The 20,589-nt window shown below is 39.4% G+C and overlaps 1 protein-coding gene across 5 annotated transcripts in view; it reads right to left on the minus strand.

Moving 5' to 3' along the window:
* LOC106081078 (uncharacterized) overlaps nt 1-20,589 on the minus strand; it is a 131,467-nt gene that overhangs the window by 97,071 nt on the left and 13,807 nt on the right. The window contains exons 1-2 of one of the 5 annotated variants that reach the window (XM_013242795.2): nt 3,768-3,934; nt 2,117-2,848 (exon numbers count right to left, since the gene is read on the minus strand). The exons of 2 other annotated variants lie outside the window; for them this stretch is intronic. In XM_013242795.2, the coding sequence (XP_013098249.2) occupies nt 2,117-2,529 (413 nt within the window). In that variant the 5' untranslated portion in view covers nt 2,530-2,848; nt 3,768-3,934. Of the gene's footprint in view, nt 1-2,116; nt 3,935-20,589 lie in introns of those variants that run through there. 2 more of the 5 variants (XM_013242794.2, XM_059364307.1) reach the window with 2 other exon arrangements.

Consider the following 20,589-nt stretch of genomic DNA (forward strand, 5'->3'; position numbering starts at 1 on the left):
ATCGACAGATATTTTTCCGATTGATACTATCGGGAAGGTTCAATTTTTTCCAAAATTGAACAAAAATACCAGATCCGACACTGAATGTGTCCTAAAAGTTACATTGCGCCCATAGAGGATGCAATTTTTATCCGATTAGACTAAAATTTTGTTCAACTATTTCTCTCATGACTTCCAACTGACTTGGTTTTATTCGGTCTGAGTATTGATATTGCTACTACCTAAATCGGACTCCCGATTTTTATTTCTCATTTTCGTTTGAAATATAGGTGATGGGAAATCAACGATAGTATCGATACTATCGATATTTATTATTAGAAATATCGAATATTGTGATTATCGATAGTTTGCCAGCTTTAGTGCGAAGGCCAGGGTGCGAGAACGCCCAGAGGTTGCTGATGATCTTGGGTTGCAATGCCAATGTGCACCACTCACAATGGGGAAGTACGGACATCCACAAGAGAGATGAGCCCATTAATGAGTTTATTCCGAATTCCGACCTGCGGGTTTATTATATTGGTACTGTTCCGACTTTCCAGATATGTATTAGGTGAGAGGTGATAGACATAACTTGCGTTAATAGATAATATAGGCCACCTGTATGAAACACGACCTGTATGATGACGATAGCATAGTAAAACACATCAAACTACAACGTTTGCGTTGGTTAGGTCATATTATCAGAATGGATGAAGAAGCTCCATCAAAGAAGTCTTTTGAATGCGACCATAAAAGAAAACGCAAAAGGGGAAGACCAAAACTTTCCGGCACGGGATAGCTTTGAGCACCACACAAACCGTAACATTGAGGTCCGATATGTGTGTGGTGTTCATTGCTGTCACGAGAAGCTTAGCTGCGAGCTATTGGGCGCGTCCACAGGTTGCGGATAGTGGAATGCTCCATACGGAGTAGCTGCAACGGCAGTCACGGACAATCATTGGTATCGAGCGCAGCGTCTCAGTGAGAGGTCGGGCGGCACCGGCTCTGGCACAAATACTGAGTGCCTATGATGCTCGATATGACAAGGCAAGTTATTGGCGCCTTTAAATAACCAATGGCCACCCTGTTCCCGCGGCGATCGGTCCGTTGGACCGAAACGAGCTCACTCACCTACAGGAGCTTGACGAGCATCGCTACTTCCGCAATGGAGACGCTCAGAATTGTTCTGTCCTCTAACTTTGATCCATCAGTGTGGCATTAAGAGATCCTGAATTAAGGTAGAATATTGTGTCACTAACTACAGCATTTCGTATTCGATCTCAAGTGTCGTGTGAGGTATCCGCTCAGAGTATTCAAAGAGTTTAGCAGTTCCCTGAGGATATACAAGCATTTGAAGTTTTCTACAAGATGTTTCCAAAAGGGTTTACAAGCATTTTAAGTTTCAAATGATCAAAATTAGTTAAATTATTTTAGTTCCTAGTAGGGAACTAAAATTAAATTGAAAAAAACAGTACGCACTTCTGGCGAAATTTTTGTTACTATAAGAAATCCATTGACATTGACCTAAGCGAAATTTTCGTTACTGATATCGCTATCGAAACTTTCGCTTACAGGTATACAACTCAAACGAAATTTCTTTGCGTAGCAGGTGACATAATAAGCCTTGGAGAATTTTTTCTTGCACAACAGGGTGACATAATAAGCCTTGGAGAATTTTTCCTTGCAATTACGAACGAAACTGTATGCTTTTATGGGCCCATGCAAAGTAAAATTAAGTTATTTGAAAAAAAAAAAAGATTAATTTTAGTACATGTGTTCTTTGTTAGCCAAAAATGATTAAAATTTGGCCAAAATTATAAATCGATGTTTGTCGCCATCTTGTATTCTTTTTTCACAACTATTTTTCAGTGGCGGCATTAATGGCGACTGTAACCGACAATTTCGCTAGAGTTGCATACCCAGCTTAATCAAAAAGTCGACTTTTCGACTTTTTTGAATCAGTAGAAGTCGACTTCGACTTTTTTGCACAAAAAGTATTAATCGAAACGATTTTTGTCATAAAAATATAAACCTTGTTTGGGTATATAAATAAAGAAAAATTAAAAATAACTTAAAAACATTAAATAAAAATAAAAAATAATAATAAAGAAAAACCAAAATTCAAATAAAAACATACCCCAAAAATATTTGTGTATGATCCGTTGGTGTTTGCAGATGATGATGCACATTAAGGGTTTGGGGACGCATATTGACAGCAGAGGCTACCAGCAAGGCCGATGTAGAACTGCTGCGGAAAGTGGTACGTATGCTGGTAAAGCTGCATGCTGATGTCTGTGGATGATCAATCTTGCCATTAGGACTGAGACATATTGGCGATGATGACGCAGACGAAGATGATGATGTGGTCGAAGAAGCTGATGGAGATGCTGGTGATGTAGCAGCCATGGCCATTTTGGTGGTATTTGTGCGACTAAAGGCTTTGTTCAATTTTCGGGCACCATTTATGAGTTTGTGTTTGGCAGCGGTTGCAGCATTACCGCTATTCAGAGTTGTGGTGGTGGTGGCAGGAGCTTTTGCCCGTAGACCCATGGTTGAAAAGTGGTTTTTGGATTTTTATGCAGACTCTTCTCTGTTTTAAACGAAACAGTTACTAGGCTGTTTTTATTTTGAGATTTTTTTTTCGAATATTTTTCTGTTTGCTTTAAAATTCAGGCAGTTGTGGTGTTTATTTGTTCTAGAATTATTTTGTTTTTTTTTGTTTATTTGAGTTTGATGGCATTCATGGCTCTGCTTTTATTTTTTTCTTGTTTGTTTCGATTTTTGCATCTCTTTGTTGTTGTATATGTGGTGTTGGTGGAGGTGTGCTGGTGCTCGGGTGATGGTGAAGTAGGTCTGGGAGTGCTTTTATCTTTAAAGTTTGTTCAGAATGAAAATGAAATTTTTATTTTTATTTTTTGTTTTGGTGAACTACAATGGCTACTCTGGCACTGGTGCTGACAACAAAAAGCCACAACATTTGACACACACGCACACACACACAAATAGCAAATGTACATAAGTAAATAAAGTTTATTAAATTACAAAAACAAAATAATCAAAAAAAAAAAATCCAATTTAACGGCACAACAAAAAAGCATTGAGACAACAATAAAAAAAAATATAAACGTTCAACGTTTTCTATACCCTCGAGGCATTGTTTAAGGTTTATGGAATATTTTTTTATATTTTCTAAATTTTCTTTTATTTTTAATTTGGCCTCAATAACTGCATATTTTAATTTCTTGTCGGCCTAGCACATATTGACATCCCTCCCCAGGGTATTAAAGGCAGCACTATGGATGTTTATAGGAAATTTGTGATTTTTTCTCTCTTTGCTCTGGTTAAAAAGGCAGAGTTTGCTTTTTATGTTTTTTTTAGTTCTTTTCTCTATGGCTTTACAACAACAGCGTCCGTATGTCTGTCATATCAACAACGAATTCATCTACACTCTGTATGGACGCGCGCGAACGTGTGTACGTTTGATTTTCTTTTTTTTTTCTTGAGGTTTAATTTTAGAAATGATTTTAGCAAAGCTATATTAGCAGCAGCAGCAATACTAGCCTCTGCTGCAGCAGCCGCACTTCGAACGCGTTCCGTAGCGTTATAGGCAAAATACACTCACACACGCACACACTCTCAAGCACATACAACTTAACAAACCAATAACAATAAAAAAAATTTATTGAAATGTTTGTGTTTTATTTGTTGTTGTTGTTGCTGCTTCCTTTTCTTCTTTTTTTTTTGCCCACTTGGTAGTCTTTGAAGCTTCTTCTTTTTGTTTTATTTACTTTATTCTTTTTGATAATGTTTGTCGTCGCTTAAGATCACAACCTCGAGAGCAGGCCCAAGATTACAAAAAAAAGAAAAGACCGAACAAACTCAACTATGAAAACGTAAAAACGTATAACTGAAAGCGTAATACCGCGTTTGTGGCCGTAGTAGCCGAAGGCAAATACACGAATGCCAAACAAAATCGTTGTTAACGATAATTTCTGGTGTATGAATGAACCCCCTACTACACAACACACACTAGAGCAGAAGAAGCAAAAACAGCAACAACAACAAAACAAGAGAAGAGAGAGGAAGAGAGAGAGAATCTCATGGATCTTGTCAATATGATCAACAACAAAACGACTTAACTTTCCAAATGGTAAAAAAGAAAAAAAAAATACTAAGGGAAAATCAATGAGAGCAAACGAGAGAGAATGGAAAGAAGGCTCTTTTAAAACCCTGAAGAGAGATGTTGGCAATATTATAATAAAGTAGGCATAAAATAAGAGGATTTTTTTTTGATGTTAGATCTGTCAAAACATTTAATTGCAAAATTATGGTAATACGTTTTTTGTAGCATGGATATCTGGTAACCCTGAACATAAGGCATTTCCTGGCGATCAAAATATAAAAGCAACTGAATCAAATATGCCTTAAAACCATCATAGAATAAAGAGCATAACATTTTACACTAAAAAAAAATAAACCAAAAAATTAAAAACTAGTAAAAATATGCTAAGTTTGGCCACGACGAATCTTGGGAAACCACCACTATAGGTTGTATTAAAAATTAGTATATCTGAACCGATAATGCCTATTTGCAAATCAATAGGAAGTAATTGTAAAACTTTTTGAGAGTCTGGCTTTGCGCTTTTGACATTTATCTTGATATTGACAGACGGATGGTCGGACGGACAAGGCTAGATCGACACAACTTAGAAAATATTACCCACCACCTCGGGAATGTTAAGCACCTTTCGTCATAATCCGATGAAAAATCCAGGAATTATGAACCCATAGCAGCTACATTGAAATATGGTCCGATTTGGACCAAACACAGCTTGTAAACCAGAATATTGGTCTTTATGGCAGCCATATCCACCAAATATAGACCGATCTAAGCCACACATGGCGTGGGTGTAGAAAAGCCTAACATCGCACTATGGTCCCAACCCCCTGTTTTTCTGCCCAAAACTATTTCAATGTTGTCTTCCAATGCGTCAATTAACGCGGGCTTGTCTGTATAGACATAATCATTAACATAGCCGAACAAAATTGCATGATCTAGGTGGCCAATTGACTGGTCCCGAACGTGAAAAAAAAATTTGACCGAACTCGCCTCTCAATAAGCCCATTGTTACGCCTGCTGTGTGGCATGTGGCACCGTCTTGTTGAAATCACATGTCATGCAAAACAAGCTCTTGCATTTTGGGTAAAAAGTAAGTTGGATATCATTTTACGATTATGTTACGATTCGCATCATCTTTGAGGAAGTACGGTTCAATGATGCCACCTGCCCATAAACCGCACCAAACTGTGACCCATAGGATGGTGGTATACTTATTTTTATAACCTCCACCATAGGATGGAGGCATACTAATTTCGTCATTCCATTTGTAACACCTCGAAATATTGATCTAGGACCTCATAGGTTAGGTTCGGTTGAATGGGTCGCCCATTAAAGGTGAATTATCGGAGACCAGTTTGGCCAATAGAGACAGAAAGGGAAAAAAGGAAAATGTGAGACAAAGGACAGGAGGAATGGAGAAACCCCGAGCTGGAGGTGAAGAACCGCCCTTCGCTATGCAAGCACGGCCTTCCTACACCGGAGCCTGTGTCACTCCCCTTCGGAATCATCCTGTTCCTTCAACAAATCTCAGGAGAGATACCAGAGGTACGTTCGCAAGTTCACCCAGATCACAGAAGAAAATGCACCCCAGAAAGGAAAGCCTACGTCTCTGCAGACCCGTACAGGAACAAAGCAAGTGCTCAATAGTATCCTCCTCATCCATATCGAGGCAACTCCTAGAGAAGTCATTGTGCGGTATCCCCATGCGGCCTGTGGTACAGTGTCCAGTTATGACCTCTGTCAAAGTACTCATCGACCTCTTATCGAACACCAGCAATTCCCTTGTCCTCCTCTGGTCGATGACCGGCCATAGCGCCTTCGCAGTCCGGCAACCATCCACCGTGTCCCACCTCGCCACAGACGTCGCCCTGACCATTCCCTCTACTGTGTTCAGTAGCTCGACAAAAGGCACGTAGGCAAGACCGATGACTGGTCCGCCCAGCGCAGATGAACCCCTCCTGGCGCACTCGTTCGCCCTCTCATTCCCTGGAATCCCCTCATGCCCAGGGGCCCATGTCAGCGTCACATCTTGGGCCCGGAGCATATCCAGGGATTCAAAACAGTCCACCACGCATCTCGACCCCAAGGCCTTGAGCGCCGCCATACTGTCCACATAAATTCTGAGTTTCGAGGGCGGTAGGCCCCTTGCCAGAATTTCTCTTGCGGCTACTGCAAGGGCATAGACCTCTGCCTGAAAGACCGTACACTCGTTGGGCAGTCTCAGAGACATACTGATATTGAGTGCATCAGAGTAGATCCCCAATCCACTCCCTGAATCCAGGCCAGTCTCTTGACCTTCTTGAACCCCTTCGCACGCGTTCTCTTCCCTACGGCGTCCCCCCATACCAGTGCCCCATAGGCCAGTACTGGTCTCACGATGGCCTTATACATCCAATAAATCATCTTGGGAGTCACCCCCACTTCCTACCGAATATCCTCCTGCCACTTCCTACGGAACATCCTCCTGCCACTTCCTACCGAACATCCTCCTGCAAAAGCGCACAGTGCCTTACGGATTCTTTCCTCGGTATTCCTCTTCCAGGACAGTTTCGAATCGAGGATTATGCCTAGATACTTCGCCTCCTTCGACAACCGCAGGTTGACCCCTCCAAGGACCTCCGGGGGTCTGAACTCCAGTATCTTTTATTTACTCGTAAAGAGCACCGGCTCCGTCTTCCATGGGTTGGTCGTCAACCCATTTCTGGTAGCCCATCGCGATAACCTCCTCAGTGACCCTTCCATGATCTCGCTGATCGTTGACAGAAACTTGCCTCGGACCAGCAGCATGACGTCGTACGACCCCATAAATATATATATTCTTGATCTTCATGACATTTTATGTCGATCTAGCCATGTCCGTCCGTCTATCGAAAGCACTAGCCGCTTGGAATTTGGCACAAATACTATTAGTGTAGGTCGGTTGTACAAAGCCGCAACTGAAATCTTGGTAAGGTATTTACGGCGGCGCTCAAGGCCTTAGCTTCAAGACCTGTACGGTTGAGATGCATAGCGGCATGTTTAGAGTCCGGGCTCATGACAAAGCGCTGATTTGAGCTCCTGGATATGACAGAATTTCGAGAAATGAGAACGCAGACGTAGTAGAGAGAGGTGGCGAGGTGGGAATTTGTACCTGGATGCCGAACTACCACGACACTCTGCCCCACTATCGACCGAAGGAGGATGAAGGAACTGCTGACCTTTGATGAGAGGTCTCGGGAGTTATAATCGGTCACAGTTCGATAGGGCATACAGCCGCGCACATGGAAATTTTTTAACACTAAGAGAATAATTGAGCTTGAGGACTCAATGTGTTGCAGAAATTTGTATGGTATTTGATGATTTATCGTTCAACTCTGTTGGACGACAAATATTCGAATAAAGAAGAAGAGAACTATGTAATGATTTTCAGCCAACATTTGTGAGGTACTATGCCATGTAAAAACTGCTCTCGCACTTTCGCACTGCGGCATGCCTTTCGGACTGAACTTTATAAAGGAGGCCCCTTATCATTGAGCTTAAACTCGAATCAGACTGCACTTATTGATATGTGGGAAGATTGCCCCTGTTCCTCATTGGAATGTTCATGGGAAAATTTGCATTTGCATTTTAAGATTCCATTACATTTTGATCATTGCAAAAAATTTCTATGAATTTTCATGGCAAAATTCTAAAAAAAAGACTTTTATAGAAATTATTCAGTTTTTTTTTCAAGATTATGAAATTTTTCCCTATAAAACTTTATGATCATATTAACACGCCATTCTTGAGTTGTTTGAGTGTTATTTCAAGATAATTTATAATGACATTGACTCATATCTTTATACCAGGAATCTCTTAGCAAATCCACTCCATAATATTATCAACAAAATCTGTCAAGAAGTTGAGGAATTAAATATTTGAATAAAGGAGAAAATGCTATTGACCTCAAAAAACCCATTGCTTATCTATGAGTGAGAGAATTTTGTAATAAAATTTTCTTACGACATCGGGAACAAGGAAATAATTTGGCGATTTTAAACTGAGTAAAATGGAAGGTACAAAGTAATAAGAGAGTTTTTTGGCAATAAGTTGTTGAACAGTGGACAACATCTTCAACAAGGAAATTCTTTAAAATTGTAAGCAGAGTACAAACACTTTAGATTTCAATGTTTTTCATTATTTTCTACCTGTACGTGTAAGGCCCCCATAAGAATTCAACCTTAATCTTAAAGTACGTTTACACTGGCCACTAAATCCGGTTTTATGGTCTTTCAGTGATTTGAGCGATGAATCTCGTGTGATTATTGGCAGGTTTTGCCATACAAAAATAAATCCGATTTTTGCTGAATTTATTTTTAAATCCCAAATAAAACCGATTTCATGGCTGAACAATCGATAACAGTACCAAAAGAACTGTTTTCAAGAATTGTTTGGGGATGTGAGTGATATGCACATTCATGTATACGCATGTACGCTTGTGTATGTCACTTAAAACGCAAGGTAAACGGACTGGTTTTTGTTTTTGGATTTAATTAAATCCAGACCATTTAAAGTCAATGTAAACGTGCTATTAGTTTTTAAAGCCCATATTCACAAAACCTAATGCAGCTTTAAAGAAGGTTTGTTTGACAGATTTCCTTTTTAGAACTATCAAATAAACCAACTTTAAGGCTGCATTAGATATTGTGAGTAGCGGTATAAGTTATTAGTAACAATCGTGATTTATCGTTTACCATTATCTAATATCGGATGATATCGATAACTATCCTTTACTATACAACTTTGCACTCGACTTTTATCCACGCATCTGAATTGCAAGGGGTAATACTTGTTTCGGTTCTTTTTTTAGTTTTTGATAGTTGAAATCACGATTTATCGTTTACTATTGTCTTATATCGCATAATATCGATAACTATTCAGTACAACTTTCCATAGGACTTCTGTTCAGTACATGAGACTAGCACGTGGTAGTATTTGCAGTATTTTTTAGTTCTTTACAGTGAAAACAACGATTTTTCGGTTTTTTTATTTCTGTTATCCGATATTGTCGATAACTATCAACTACAAATGACCACAGGAATTTTATCTTGTATATCCGACTTGCACGGGGTAATACTTGCCATGCTATTCTTAGATTTTGCCGTGATTTTTGAAATTATGATTTTTCGGTTATTTTTGTTATAATCGAATGTTATCGATAACTAGTCAGTACACTGTAATGTTATCCAGCGCAACAGACTTGCACGGGATAATAGTAGTTAGATTTTTTTTAATTCTTTACAGCGCAAATCACAATTTAACTGGTACTATTATTTGTTGTCACATGATATCGATAACTATTCAATGCAAGTTTTCACTGAACTTCTATCTAGTACATCAGACTTGCATGGCGTAATACCCGCAGTGATTTTTTATTTATTTACTGTGCAAATCACAATGTTGCAGTTATTTTTAACGGTTATCGGATGTTATCGATAACTGTCAACTACAAAGTAGCACAGAAGATTTATCCAGTATACCCGACTTGCACTAAGTAATACTTACTGTGCTTTTCATACGGCTTTTTTAACTGTTATTGTATGTTATCGATAACTGCCGACTACAAAGTAGCACAGGAGTTTTATCCAGTATACCCGACATGCACTGGGTAATACTTGCTGAGCTTTTCTTAGTTTGATAACTGTCGACTACAAAGTAGCAAAGGAATTTTATCCAGAGTATCCGAATTGCAATGGGTGCAAATCACGAATTATAAGTTATTTTTATTTGTTATCGTATGCTATCGATGTCTAACTAATACAACTTTGCACTGAAATTTTATCCAATACAACAGACTTGCACTGGATAATACCTGCCGCTCTTTTCTTAGTTCTTACAGAGCAAATCATGATTTATAGGATGTTATCGATAACTTACCAGTACAACCATGCAGTGTAAAGTTATCCAGCGCATCTGACTTATATGGGACAGTACTAGTCAGGTCTTTTTTAAGTTCTTTATAGTGCAAATCACGATTTATCTGTTATTATTATTTGTTATTACATGATATCGATAACTATTCAGTGCGAAATTCCACAGGACTTTTATCCACTACATCAGACTTGCTGGTGGTAATGCCTGCAGAGTTATTTTTTATTTATTTACAGTGCAAATCACGATGTTGCTGTTATTTTTAACTGTTATCGGATGTTATCGTAACTCTCGACTACAAATTAATGCAGGAATTTTATCCAGTATATCCGACATGCACTGGGTAATAATTTCTGTGCTTTTTATACCCTCCACCATAGGATGGGGGTATACTAATTTCGTCATTCTGTTTGTAACACCTCGACATATGCGTCTTAGACCTCATAAAGCACATATTGGGCTGCCCAAAAAGTAATTGCGGATTTTTTAAAAAAAAAGTAAATGCATTTTTAATAAAATTTAGAATGAACTTTAATCAAATATACTTTTTTTACACTTTTTTTCTAAAGCAAGCTAAAATTAGCAGCTGATAACTGACAGAAGAAGGAATGCAATTACAGAGTCACAAGCTGTGAAAAAATTTTTCAACGCCGACTATATGAAAAATCCGCAATTACTTTAACCCAACCCAATATATTCTTGATCGTCATGTTATTTTAAGTGGATCTAGCCATGTGCGTCCGTCTGTCCGTCAGACATAGCTAAATCGAATCACAAAGTGATTCTGATTCGATCGGGTATAAAAACGACAACTACACAACACAGCAATTTTACAAATTTTATCTCAACTTGTCAAGCACCCATAACAATTGAGCCCAAAACCTCTCTTCTTAGCCATATCCATCCCTTGCACAATCACATCAACAACCTGCTGAGAGAGTCTCTTATCTCTTCCTTTTCGCATGTTTCTTCTTCAACTTCATATTGTCAATCTCAACACTAACCTGCTGGGCGAATCCAATGTAAGACAGGGATATTTCTCACAAAACTAATATAAGGCTGCCACCTATAAGCAAAAATGTATACCCAACCAACAAAGACAAATTCCAACCCCTACATAATCTTTCAAAACCAAAAACTTATTATCAGTTACCTTTTGATTTACGACCAATTCAATATCAAAGCGTTAAACGATCATCATCCTGAACAAATGTAGTAGGGTGCCAACAATGAATCAGCAGCCGTTATAGTTGTTATTGCTTTTTTATTCAACAAAGCAACTACGTAGTCTATGAGTGAGACACTTTCACACAAACCTATGTTGTTGCTGTCGTAGCCGAGACAAACAATTAAACACACTCAATATCAAAGAGTGGGACAGGCAGGCATATGGATGTGAGATTTGGCCGTGTGTAGAGCAATTGAGTGGGGTGAGTATTGAGATACGACCAAGTACGTACTAGTGCAAACAATTACGGCCTTCGTCAAAATACAATCGACTACTACTAGCAATGTATGGTCGTAAATTCAAATGCCGTTTTTATTTCCGTTTTTAGTTGTTTTGGTTTATTTTATTCGTTTATTAATTAGGCTGTTTTAAATGCATGGGCGTAGCAAAGGTAAGTTTTGGGGGAAGAGGAGTAGCGATTGGTAGCTTTCACTGGCACTACGAAAGTGTGGTCGTGCAGATTTTTGGCATAGGCATCGGAACAGGAATCTGAACTGAATGTATTACAATCAGATATGCACGTAGAAGGCTCATAGATATTGCTTGACATGCATCAACTCCTTGGCCTCGAAAAAGGAGATGAATCCTAAGATAGTCTACTGGCTCGAAGAAAGTGTGGCTAGGGCGATTTTGACATAGGTTGTTGTTGTTGTAGACACATTTGCATGTGAAGATGGCGATCCTTGTCAAGCTCCTGTAGGTGAGGAAGCTCGTTCCGGCTCAAGGGACCAATCGCCGCGGGAACATAGTGGTCATTGGTCATTTAAAGACGCCAATAACTCGCCTTGTCATATCGAGGATCATAGACACCTTGCATTTATGCAAAAGCCGGTGCCGCCTGGGCTCTCACTGAGACTCTCCGCTCGATACCTTTGATTGTCCGCGACTGCTTACTACGTATGGAGCATTCCACTATCCGTAAGCTGTGGACGCGCCCGGTAGCTCGCAGCTAAGCTTCTCATGACAGCTATGAGCACCACACAGATCGGACCTCAATGCTCCAGCCTGTGTGATGGAGATGAATCCTAAGATAGTCTAGTGGCTCTAAGAAAGTGTAGCTAGGGCGATTTTGATGCAAGTTTAAGCTCAATGGTAAGGGGCCTCCTATTTATAGCAGAGTCCGAACGGCGTGCCGCAATGCGACACCTCTTTGGAGAGAAATTTTACATGGCAAAGTACGAGGAGGGGGGGCATAAGTGGATCTATGAGAACAATATCGATCTCCCCATTTGAATTTTTTGAGCCCCTAGAGAGCGCATTTATAATGCGATTTCACTGAAATTTTAGACGTTGGTTTTATAATTACCACTTTCATGCCAAGAAACTGCAGAGGCTTTGCACCGAACATCAGGAAGAACAATGAAATTCGAGTGTACAACACGAATGCCGAGAATGTAGCAATGGACGTGACGAGCCCCTTATAAAACGATTTCCGTAGAAGACTTCCAGAGCTCCTAGAGGGCACCGTGACAACTTTAATCCAAATCGATCAACAACCTGTTATAGCTCCCATATAGAACAAGCTCTTGAAATGACTTCTCGAGCCTCTAGAGGGCGCAATTTTTGTCCGATTTCGCTGAAAATTTCTGCATGGGGATTTGTTGAGGTTTCGGACCGAATACCTGGGAGGGGACAAAACGAGGCGGATACTGAGGAAAAGTAGAAATGAGATGGCAATGATTTTGGTGTCTACAAGAGTCATGGGCTACCCAAAACAGGATAGTTGCGGCTAGTGAGGCTGTCTACAGAACATGTGCAGAGGACATTAGGGCACTTATTGTGTCAATCCTTACCGTTTGCTTCGGGAAAAGTCTCAACGTTTGGGATTAGATGTCATTTTAGAATCTGGAGGTTATATGATTTGAGCTCATTAATGATTTGACAGAGCTCTCAATAAACCTATTAAACAGTACAACTGCACTCTTGTGGTTATGAAATTCCAGTTTAGATAGCCCGCTCCAGTCCAAAACCGGCAGGTTTACATATCGATACAACATGAGACTTAAAATACAAAGTATAATGGATAAGAAGAGCTATGCTATTGGAGTCGTATAAGGTTATGAATCGATTCAGGTCGTACTTGGCTTGTATGTTGGAGACCATAGTAGACCAAATCAGATAAGACTTGCGTCCTATAGGGGATCAAAAAGCATAATCGGGAGATCGGTTTATATGGGAGCTAAATCAGGTTTTGGACCGATTCGGACCATATTTGGCACTTTGTTGAAGGTCATAGGACAAACCGCTATGCAAAATTTCAGCCAAATTATATAAGAACTGCGTCCTCTAGGTGCTCAAGAAGCACAATCGGGAGTTCGGTTTATATGGGAGGTATATCAGGTTATGAACCGATTCGAACCGTATTTGGCACGTATATTGAAGGCTATCGGAGAAATTGGGGCTCAAAAAGCATAATTGGGAGATCGGTTTATATGGGAGCTATATCGGTTTTTGGGCCGATTCTGTCCATATTTGGCACGTATGCTGAAGGCTTTATGAGAAATTGCCATGCAAAATTTCTGCAAGTGGGAGTTCGGTTTGCATGAGAGGTATATCCGGTTTAAGGCAGATTCGTACCATATTTGGCACGTTTATTAGAGGTCATCGAAAAAATCTCTGCACCCTCTAGAGGCTCAAGAAGTATAGTCGGGAGATCGATTTATATGGAAGCTATATCTGGTCATGAACCGATTGAGACCATATTTGGCACGTGTGTTAGAGGTCATTGATAAGATCACTGCTCAAAATTTCAGCCAAATCAAGTATAAACTACGCCCTCTAGAGGTTCAAAAAGTATAATCAGACGATCGGTTTATATGGGATCTATTTCAGGTTTTGAACCGATACTGACCATATTTGGCAAGTATGTTGGTTATAGGAAAAATTACAGCCAAATTTGATTAGAACTGCGCTCTCTATAGGCTCAAGAAGTATTATCGGGAGAACGGTTCAGAAGTCATTGAAAAGATCAGTGCGGAAGGGTCAAGAAGTATAATTGGGCGATCGGGAACCATAAGCGTAGAAACGCCTTTGGGGGTGAAAGTTAAAAATTTGATTGGCTTCGATAATATTTGCAAATTGTATTGCTATTCAAAGTGGTTTTTTAACATGCCAGGATACCTCACAAATGTAGCCAGCATTAGTAAGGGAAAAATCACCGCTGAAAAAATGTCTGATGTTCACGCCGGGATTTGAAGCCAGGTGATCGGCATCATAGGCGGACATGTTTACCTCTTCGACACGGTGGCCGCCAACCGACCTACAACAATAGGAAGTATTTGTGCAAAATATCAAGCGCCTAGCTTTACACCTTCGAAAGATAGCATGCTTCCCACAGGCGGATGGACATAGCTAGATCGACTTTAAATGTCATGGTTATCAAGAATATATATACTTTTTGGGGTCTAAGACCAATATTTCGAGGTGAATCCTATGGTGGAGGGTATAGTGAATAGTGTTGGAGGCTTTGGAAATGAACGGGACACCTGACTTCTGGCCCTAAATACATTTCATTCAATTCCCACAATAGTCTGATTGTTCTCTATGCCCGTTTCAGGAGACTTTAGGGATAGGGTCTTTCCTTCAACACTCATATTGTATCTTTCAGTCTATATGTATGCCCGTAAGGGAGTTAATGGGGTGGGGCGTTCCCATTAGCTATTTATTTGATTCATGTTTTTGGGTTATAGGTATTTAAGGTACACAGAAGTAAAAGCGTACTAAATTCGGCCGGGCCGAATTATGGGTACCTACCACCATGGATTTCTCTACAAATGTACCCTTATTTACTGAGTTTGTATTTGAATTACTTTGGTCTTAAAAAGTTATATTAAGATATCAGTCTATATCAACGTATTGACCGTTTGGATAAAACTTGGCACTGATGTCATGAGTCATGAGATAGAGTTTTGGGCTAAATTTCAGTCAAATCAAGTGAAAATTTAGGCTTCTAAGGGCTGAAGAAGCCAAATCTGGGGTTCGGTTTATATGGGAGCTACATCTGATTATAAACCGATTCGAATCATACATTGTGCAGATGTTGGAAGTCATAACTGAGGTCTTTGTTCCAAATTTCAGTCAAATCGAATGCAAATTAAGGCTTCTAAGACTTCAAGAAGTCAAATCCGAGGATCGGTTTATATGGGGGCTATATCTGATTATAGACCGATTCAGATCATACTTTGCGTAGATGTTGGAAGTTATATCCCAAGTCCTCGTTCCAAATTTCAGCCAAATCGGAAGAAAATTGAGGCTTCTAGGAGCTCAAGAGTCAAATCAGGGGATCGGTTTATATGGGGTCTATATCTGTTTATAAATCGATTTGGATTATACTTGACAATTTCAGCCAAATCGGTTCAAAATTGGGGTTTCTAAAGCCTCAAGAAGTCAAATCCGGGAATCGGTTTATATGGCGGCTATATCTGTTTATGGACCGATTCGAATCATACTTGGTATGGATATTGAAAGTCATAACGCAAGTCTTTATTCCAAATTTCAGTCAAATCGAATGCAAATAAAGGCTTCTAAGGCTTCAGGAAGTCAAATCCGGGGATCGGTTTATATGGGGGCTATATCCGATTATAGACCGATTCAGATCATACTTAGCGTAGATGTTGGAAGTCATATCCCAAGTCCTTGTTCCAATTTTCAGCCAAATCGGATGAAAATTGAAGCTTTTAGGGGCTTAAGAAGTCAAATCCGGGGATCGGTTTATATGGGGGCTATATCTGTTTATTGACCCATTCCAAATCATACTTGACACGGATGTTGGAAGTCATAACTCAAGCCTTTGTTACAAATTTCAGCCAAATCGGATGTAAGTTGAGGCTTATATTGGGCTACATCTGTTTTTAGACCGATTCGAATCATACGTGGGATAGATGTTGGAAGTGATAACACTAGTCTTTGTTCCAAATTTCAGCCTAATCGGATGAAAATTGAGGTTTCTAAGGGCTCAAGGAATCAAACCCGGGGATCGGTTTATATTGGGCCTATATCTATTTATAAACCGATTGGGATTATTGAGGTTTCTAATGGCTCAAGGAATCAAATCCGGGGATCGGTTTATATGGGGTCTATATATGTTTATAAATCGATTTGGATTATACTTGACACGGATGTTGGAAGTCATAACACAAGTCTTTGTTCCGAATTTCAGCCAAATCGGTTCTTAATTGGGGTTTCTAAAGCCTCAAGAAGTCAAATCCGGGAATCGGTTTATATGGCGGCTATATCTGCTTATGGATCGATTCCAATCATTCTTGGTATGGATATTGAAAGTCATAACACAAGTCTTTGTTACAAATTTCAGCTACATCGAATGAAAAATGAGGTTTCTAGGGGCTCAAGAAATCAAATCCGGTGATCGGTTTTTATGGCGGCTATATCCAAATCTGAATCGATATGGCCGATTAGCAATTCCCAACAACCTACATCAATAAGAAGTATCTGTGGAAAATTTCAAGCGGCTAGCTTTATGTGTTCGACCGCTATCGTGATTTCGATAGACGGACGAACGGAGGGAGGGAAGGACGGACGGACATACTAGTTCGACTCAGAATGTCGAGACAATCAAGAATATATTGGGTTGCCCAAAAAGTAATTGCGGATTTTTTTAAAAGAAATTAAATTCATTTTTAATAAAACTTAGAATGAACTTTAATCAAATATACTTTTTTTCTAAAGCAAGCTAAAAGTATCAGCTGATAACTGACAGAAGAAAGAATGCAATTACAGAGTCACAAGCTGTGAAAAAATTTGTCAACGCCGACTATGTGAAAAATCCGCAATTACTTTTTGGGCAACCCAATACATACTTTATGGGGACGCAGATCAATATTTCGAGGAGTTACAAACGGAAATACTAGATTAGTATACCCCCATCCTATGGTGGTGGGTGTAAAAAATGTGCTTAAGTCAGTCCATCCATCTCGTATATATCGCAAAATACGAACCTCTTAGGTTAGGTTAGGTAAAAGTGGCTGTGCCTTGCAAACTCATTTAGACATTTTTTAGTACATTGTGACACCACAGTTGCGACTGACCAAGGCCTCTGGTGGGAATCCGAGCACGCTATCAACGCCGCTACCGGGGCGCCTACGAACCCTCATAGTTCTCTTTAAAAGGTTATAGGTAAAGACCCTTAAAAAAGTTTGGTCTTATAACTCTAAACTCTTTTTGGGTTTTATTCGCTTATCCCCAAATGGAATTTTTAAACCGCCATGACACTTAAATTGCTCCACAATGTTACTGGCTTAGCTGTACATGTTTGGTCAAGAGAGTTGTAACCTCTTCTTCAACCTAACCTTACCTAGCCTATATCATTCACCATAGCACAGGGGTATTAACTCAAATTATTGATCTCAGATCTCATCAAATATATATATTATTGTTCGCCATGATATTTCAAGTCTGTCTGTCCGTCTATCTTGCGAATCTGTTCAACTATTTTTTGACGAATAAGTTTCCTTGAAATTGTTATTAAATTTTTAAATTATTTTCCTTCCTTTTTTCCACGCCTCTGTTTTTTATTGCCATACCATAAACCAACCATATGAGCAATATGCCTGAATGAATGTTTGTAATATGTATGATTGCCTAAATAAGTACTCATGGCACCAGTCTGTCCGTTAGTTAGACAGTTCTTCTTACCAGCTCTGATTGGCATGGTTGAGGTGTTTCTAATTTTGCAAACAAATGAAACTGCAGAAATTTGAAACTCTCACAGCCAGATACTTTGACTACAATAACAACAACAAGAGAAACCTGTTACGCTTGCTAACAATCGGGGTGATTGACTGACTCACTGATTAGCCAAGGCTCTAGGTGGGGAAAAATACACTGAAACTGGGTAATAAAGTTTTGCCATGAAATAAACTTGAGGGTATTTGGACCAAAATCAATGGAATAGGAAGATATTGCTTAGCCATAAAAAAACGGAAAAAGCAGCTGTTTGCTAGCCTTGCAAATCAAGATACCAATAACCATCATACTCTACAAATCCTCTATAAATCCTATTCTAGCGAAATCAGTGCAATCAATATGTTTTTTTTATATCGGCGCCTTGTACTTGTGCAAAAATTCGTTGCCATGGCTCTTTATGCCATACGAAACTCTCGTCATGGATTTTGCACTTCTTCTCCAATTGCACGAGTGAATGACTGTAGCAGCTTATATAGGGTTTCCCTACACACAAATATCGCGATTTTACCACTACACTTAAACTTTGACATTATGTTGGTGTAACACAGAAACGCCATGCCATTGTGTGACATATGCATGGTATAGCAAAACACGAACAAACGAGTTGATGAGTAGTGGATTGGTGGATATCTATTACAACGAGAAACATAGACTGGGAATTGGAGATGTCCTAGTAATACGAATTTGTAGCGTTACGTGTGAGTACCGAACATTTCTTTGTTTGACGCAATCTGTTATATTTTTGTCGCAAACATTTGTATGTTCGTTTGCCGAAAACGAAGGCAAGAAGAGCGTCTAAAAAAAGGGAGTGTGGGGGAGGGGAAAGATACGACGTGAGGACATATGACGTAAGGACGTACCATGTACAAACATTTTTATGTTCGTTTGCAGAAGACGAAGGTAAGAAGAGCGTCTAAAAAAAGGGAGTTTGGGGGGGGGGGGGGGGGGGGGAAAGATACGACGTGAGGACGTATGACGCAAGGACGTACTACGTAAGTACATTTTACCTAAGGATGTCCAATGGTTGATCGTACACGCAAAAAAAGTTAAACGTTTGAAATATCTTTGCTACAAGCAAATCTTTTTTATTGTGAAAGTACTATTTTTATAGTAACTGTGTAACGTTCGCCTCCACCGTTAAACGTTAGTCGTGAATTTGTCACATTTTTACGTTTATATCACTTCGATTATGGTAAAATTTTTATAAACTTCGTCTGTGTTAAAGGATGACACTTTTACGCAAAGATTGAAAACTTCTTTCAAGCTAAAAATGCTTTGTTTACAGCAAAAGACGATTTATTACACGAAAGGATGATTCTTTTGGTTAGTTTATATCTTGTGTCGCTTCCTTTTATCAGAGATTTTAACAAAAAAAGAAAAATTTTTGTTGTTTTTTTTCATTGCGTAATGTGCAGACTGCCGCCAGTCAATATCGAGATGTTCGTGATCGTGTAAAGAAGTAAACTCGGAAAGTAACAATGTTTCAAATTTTAGTTTAGCCAAAAACAAGTAAAAGCGTGCTAAGTTCGGCCGGGCCGAATCTTGAGAACCCACCAAAATGGATTCTGCTAATATAATGGGAGCTATATCTGGTTACAGATCGATTTGGGCCGTACTTGGCACAGTTTTTGGAAGTCATAACAGAACTCTATGTGCAAAATTTCAGCCAAATCTGATAAAATCTGAGGCTTACAGGGGCTCTAGAAGTCAAACCGGGATATCGATTTATATGGGAGCTATATCAGGTTCTTGACCGATTTGAAGCGTACTTGGCACAGTTGTTGGAAGTCATAACAGAACAGAAGTCATAACTATCTGCAAAATTTCAGCCAAATTGTACAAAAATGGTAGATTCCAGGGGCTCTAGAAGTCCAATCGGGAGATCGGTTTATACGGGAGCTTTATCCAAATCGGAACCGATATGGCCCTTTTGCAATCCCCAACGAACTACATCAGTGTTAAGTATCTGTGCAAATTTTCAAGCGGCTAGCTTTACGCTTTCGAAATTTAGCACCGTAACACATCAGCTTTAACCATATCAAAATACAAAATGTTATATCTATTCTTTCTCAAACGGCATATTTATTATTATTTTTTTTTTTCGATTTTCTTCCACTGTGCAGCACATGGATTTCTTGACAATATTTTGCGCTATTAAAAAATGTTCATCCTTTGTATTCATCACAAATTCAAGCAATTTTCTCAATGTTTTTCCTAACAGAAGTGTACTTGACGAACATTTCGTAAGAACGTACGACGTACGAACGTATGACGTAAGAACGTAAGAACGTACGACCGTATGACACAAGAACGTACGACATAAGGACGCACAACGCCAGTACGTAATAAGGAACACATTAAGGCCAAAGGACAAACAATTTAATGCTGAAGTAAGCTTGGGGGCACGCCCAGCCGCTTCACTAGGAGACCTTAGGTCCGTTGTGGTAGCCCTAGAAGAAAATATGGGAGAAAAGACAGAGACTTAGACGGAAAAATATAGAGAGGTACACCACACTGCGATCCAAGATAGTAGAAACGGCAGAAAAATTAAGCCAATTCACAAAACAAAAAATTTAGGAAACCAGGCGGACCGGGAAAAAATTTAACCCGGGAGGGTATGATGAAAAGGCTAAGTGCTTGTAGGGAATACAGCCACAAGATCAACAGTTTA

The sequence above is a fragment of the Stomoxys calcitrans genome, chromosome 3, assembly GCF_963082655.1.
Source record: "Stomoxys calcitrans chromosome 3, idStoCalc2.1, whole genome shotgun sequence".
Lineage (NCBI taxonomy): Eukaryota > Metazoa > Arthropoda > Insecta > Diptera > Muscidae > Stomoxys > Stomoxys calcitrans.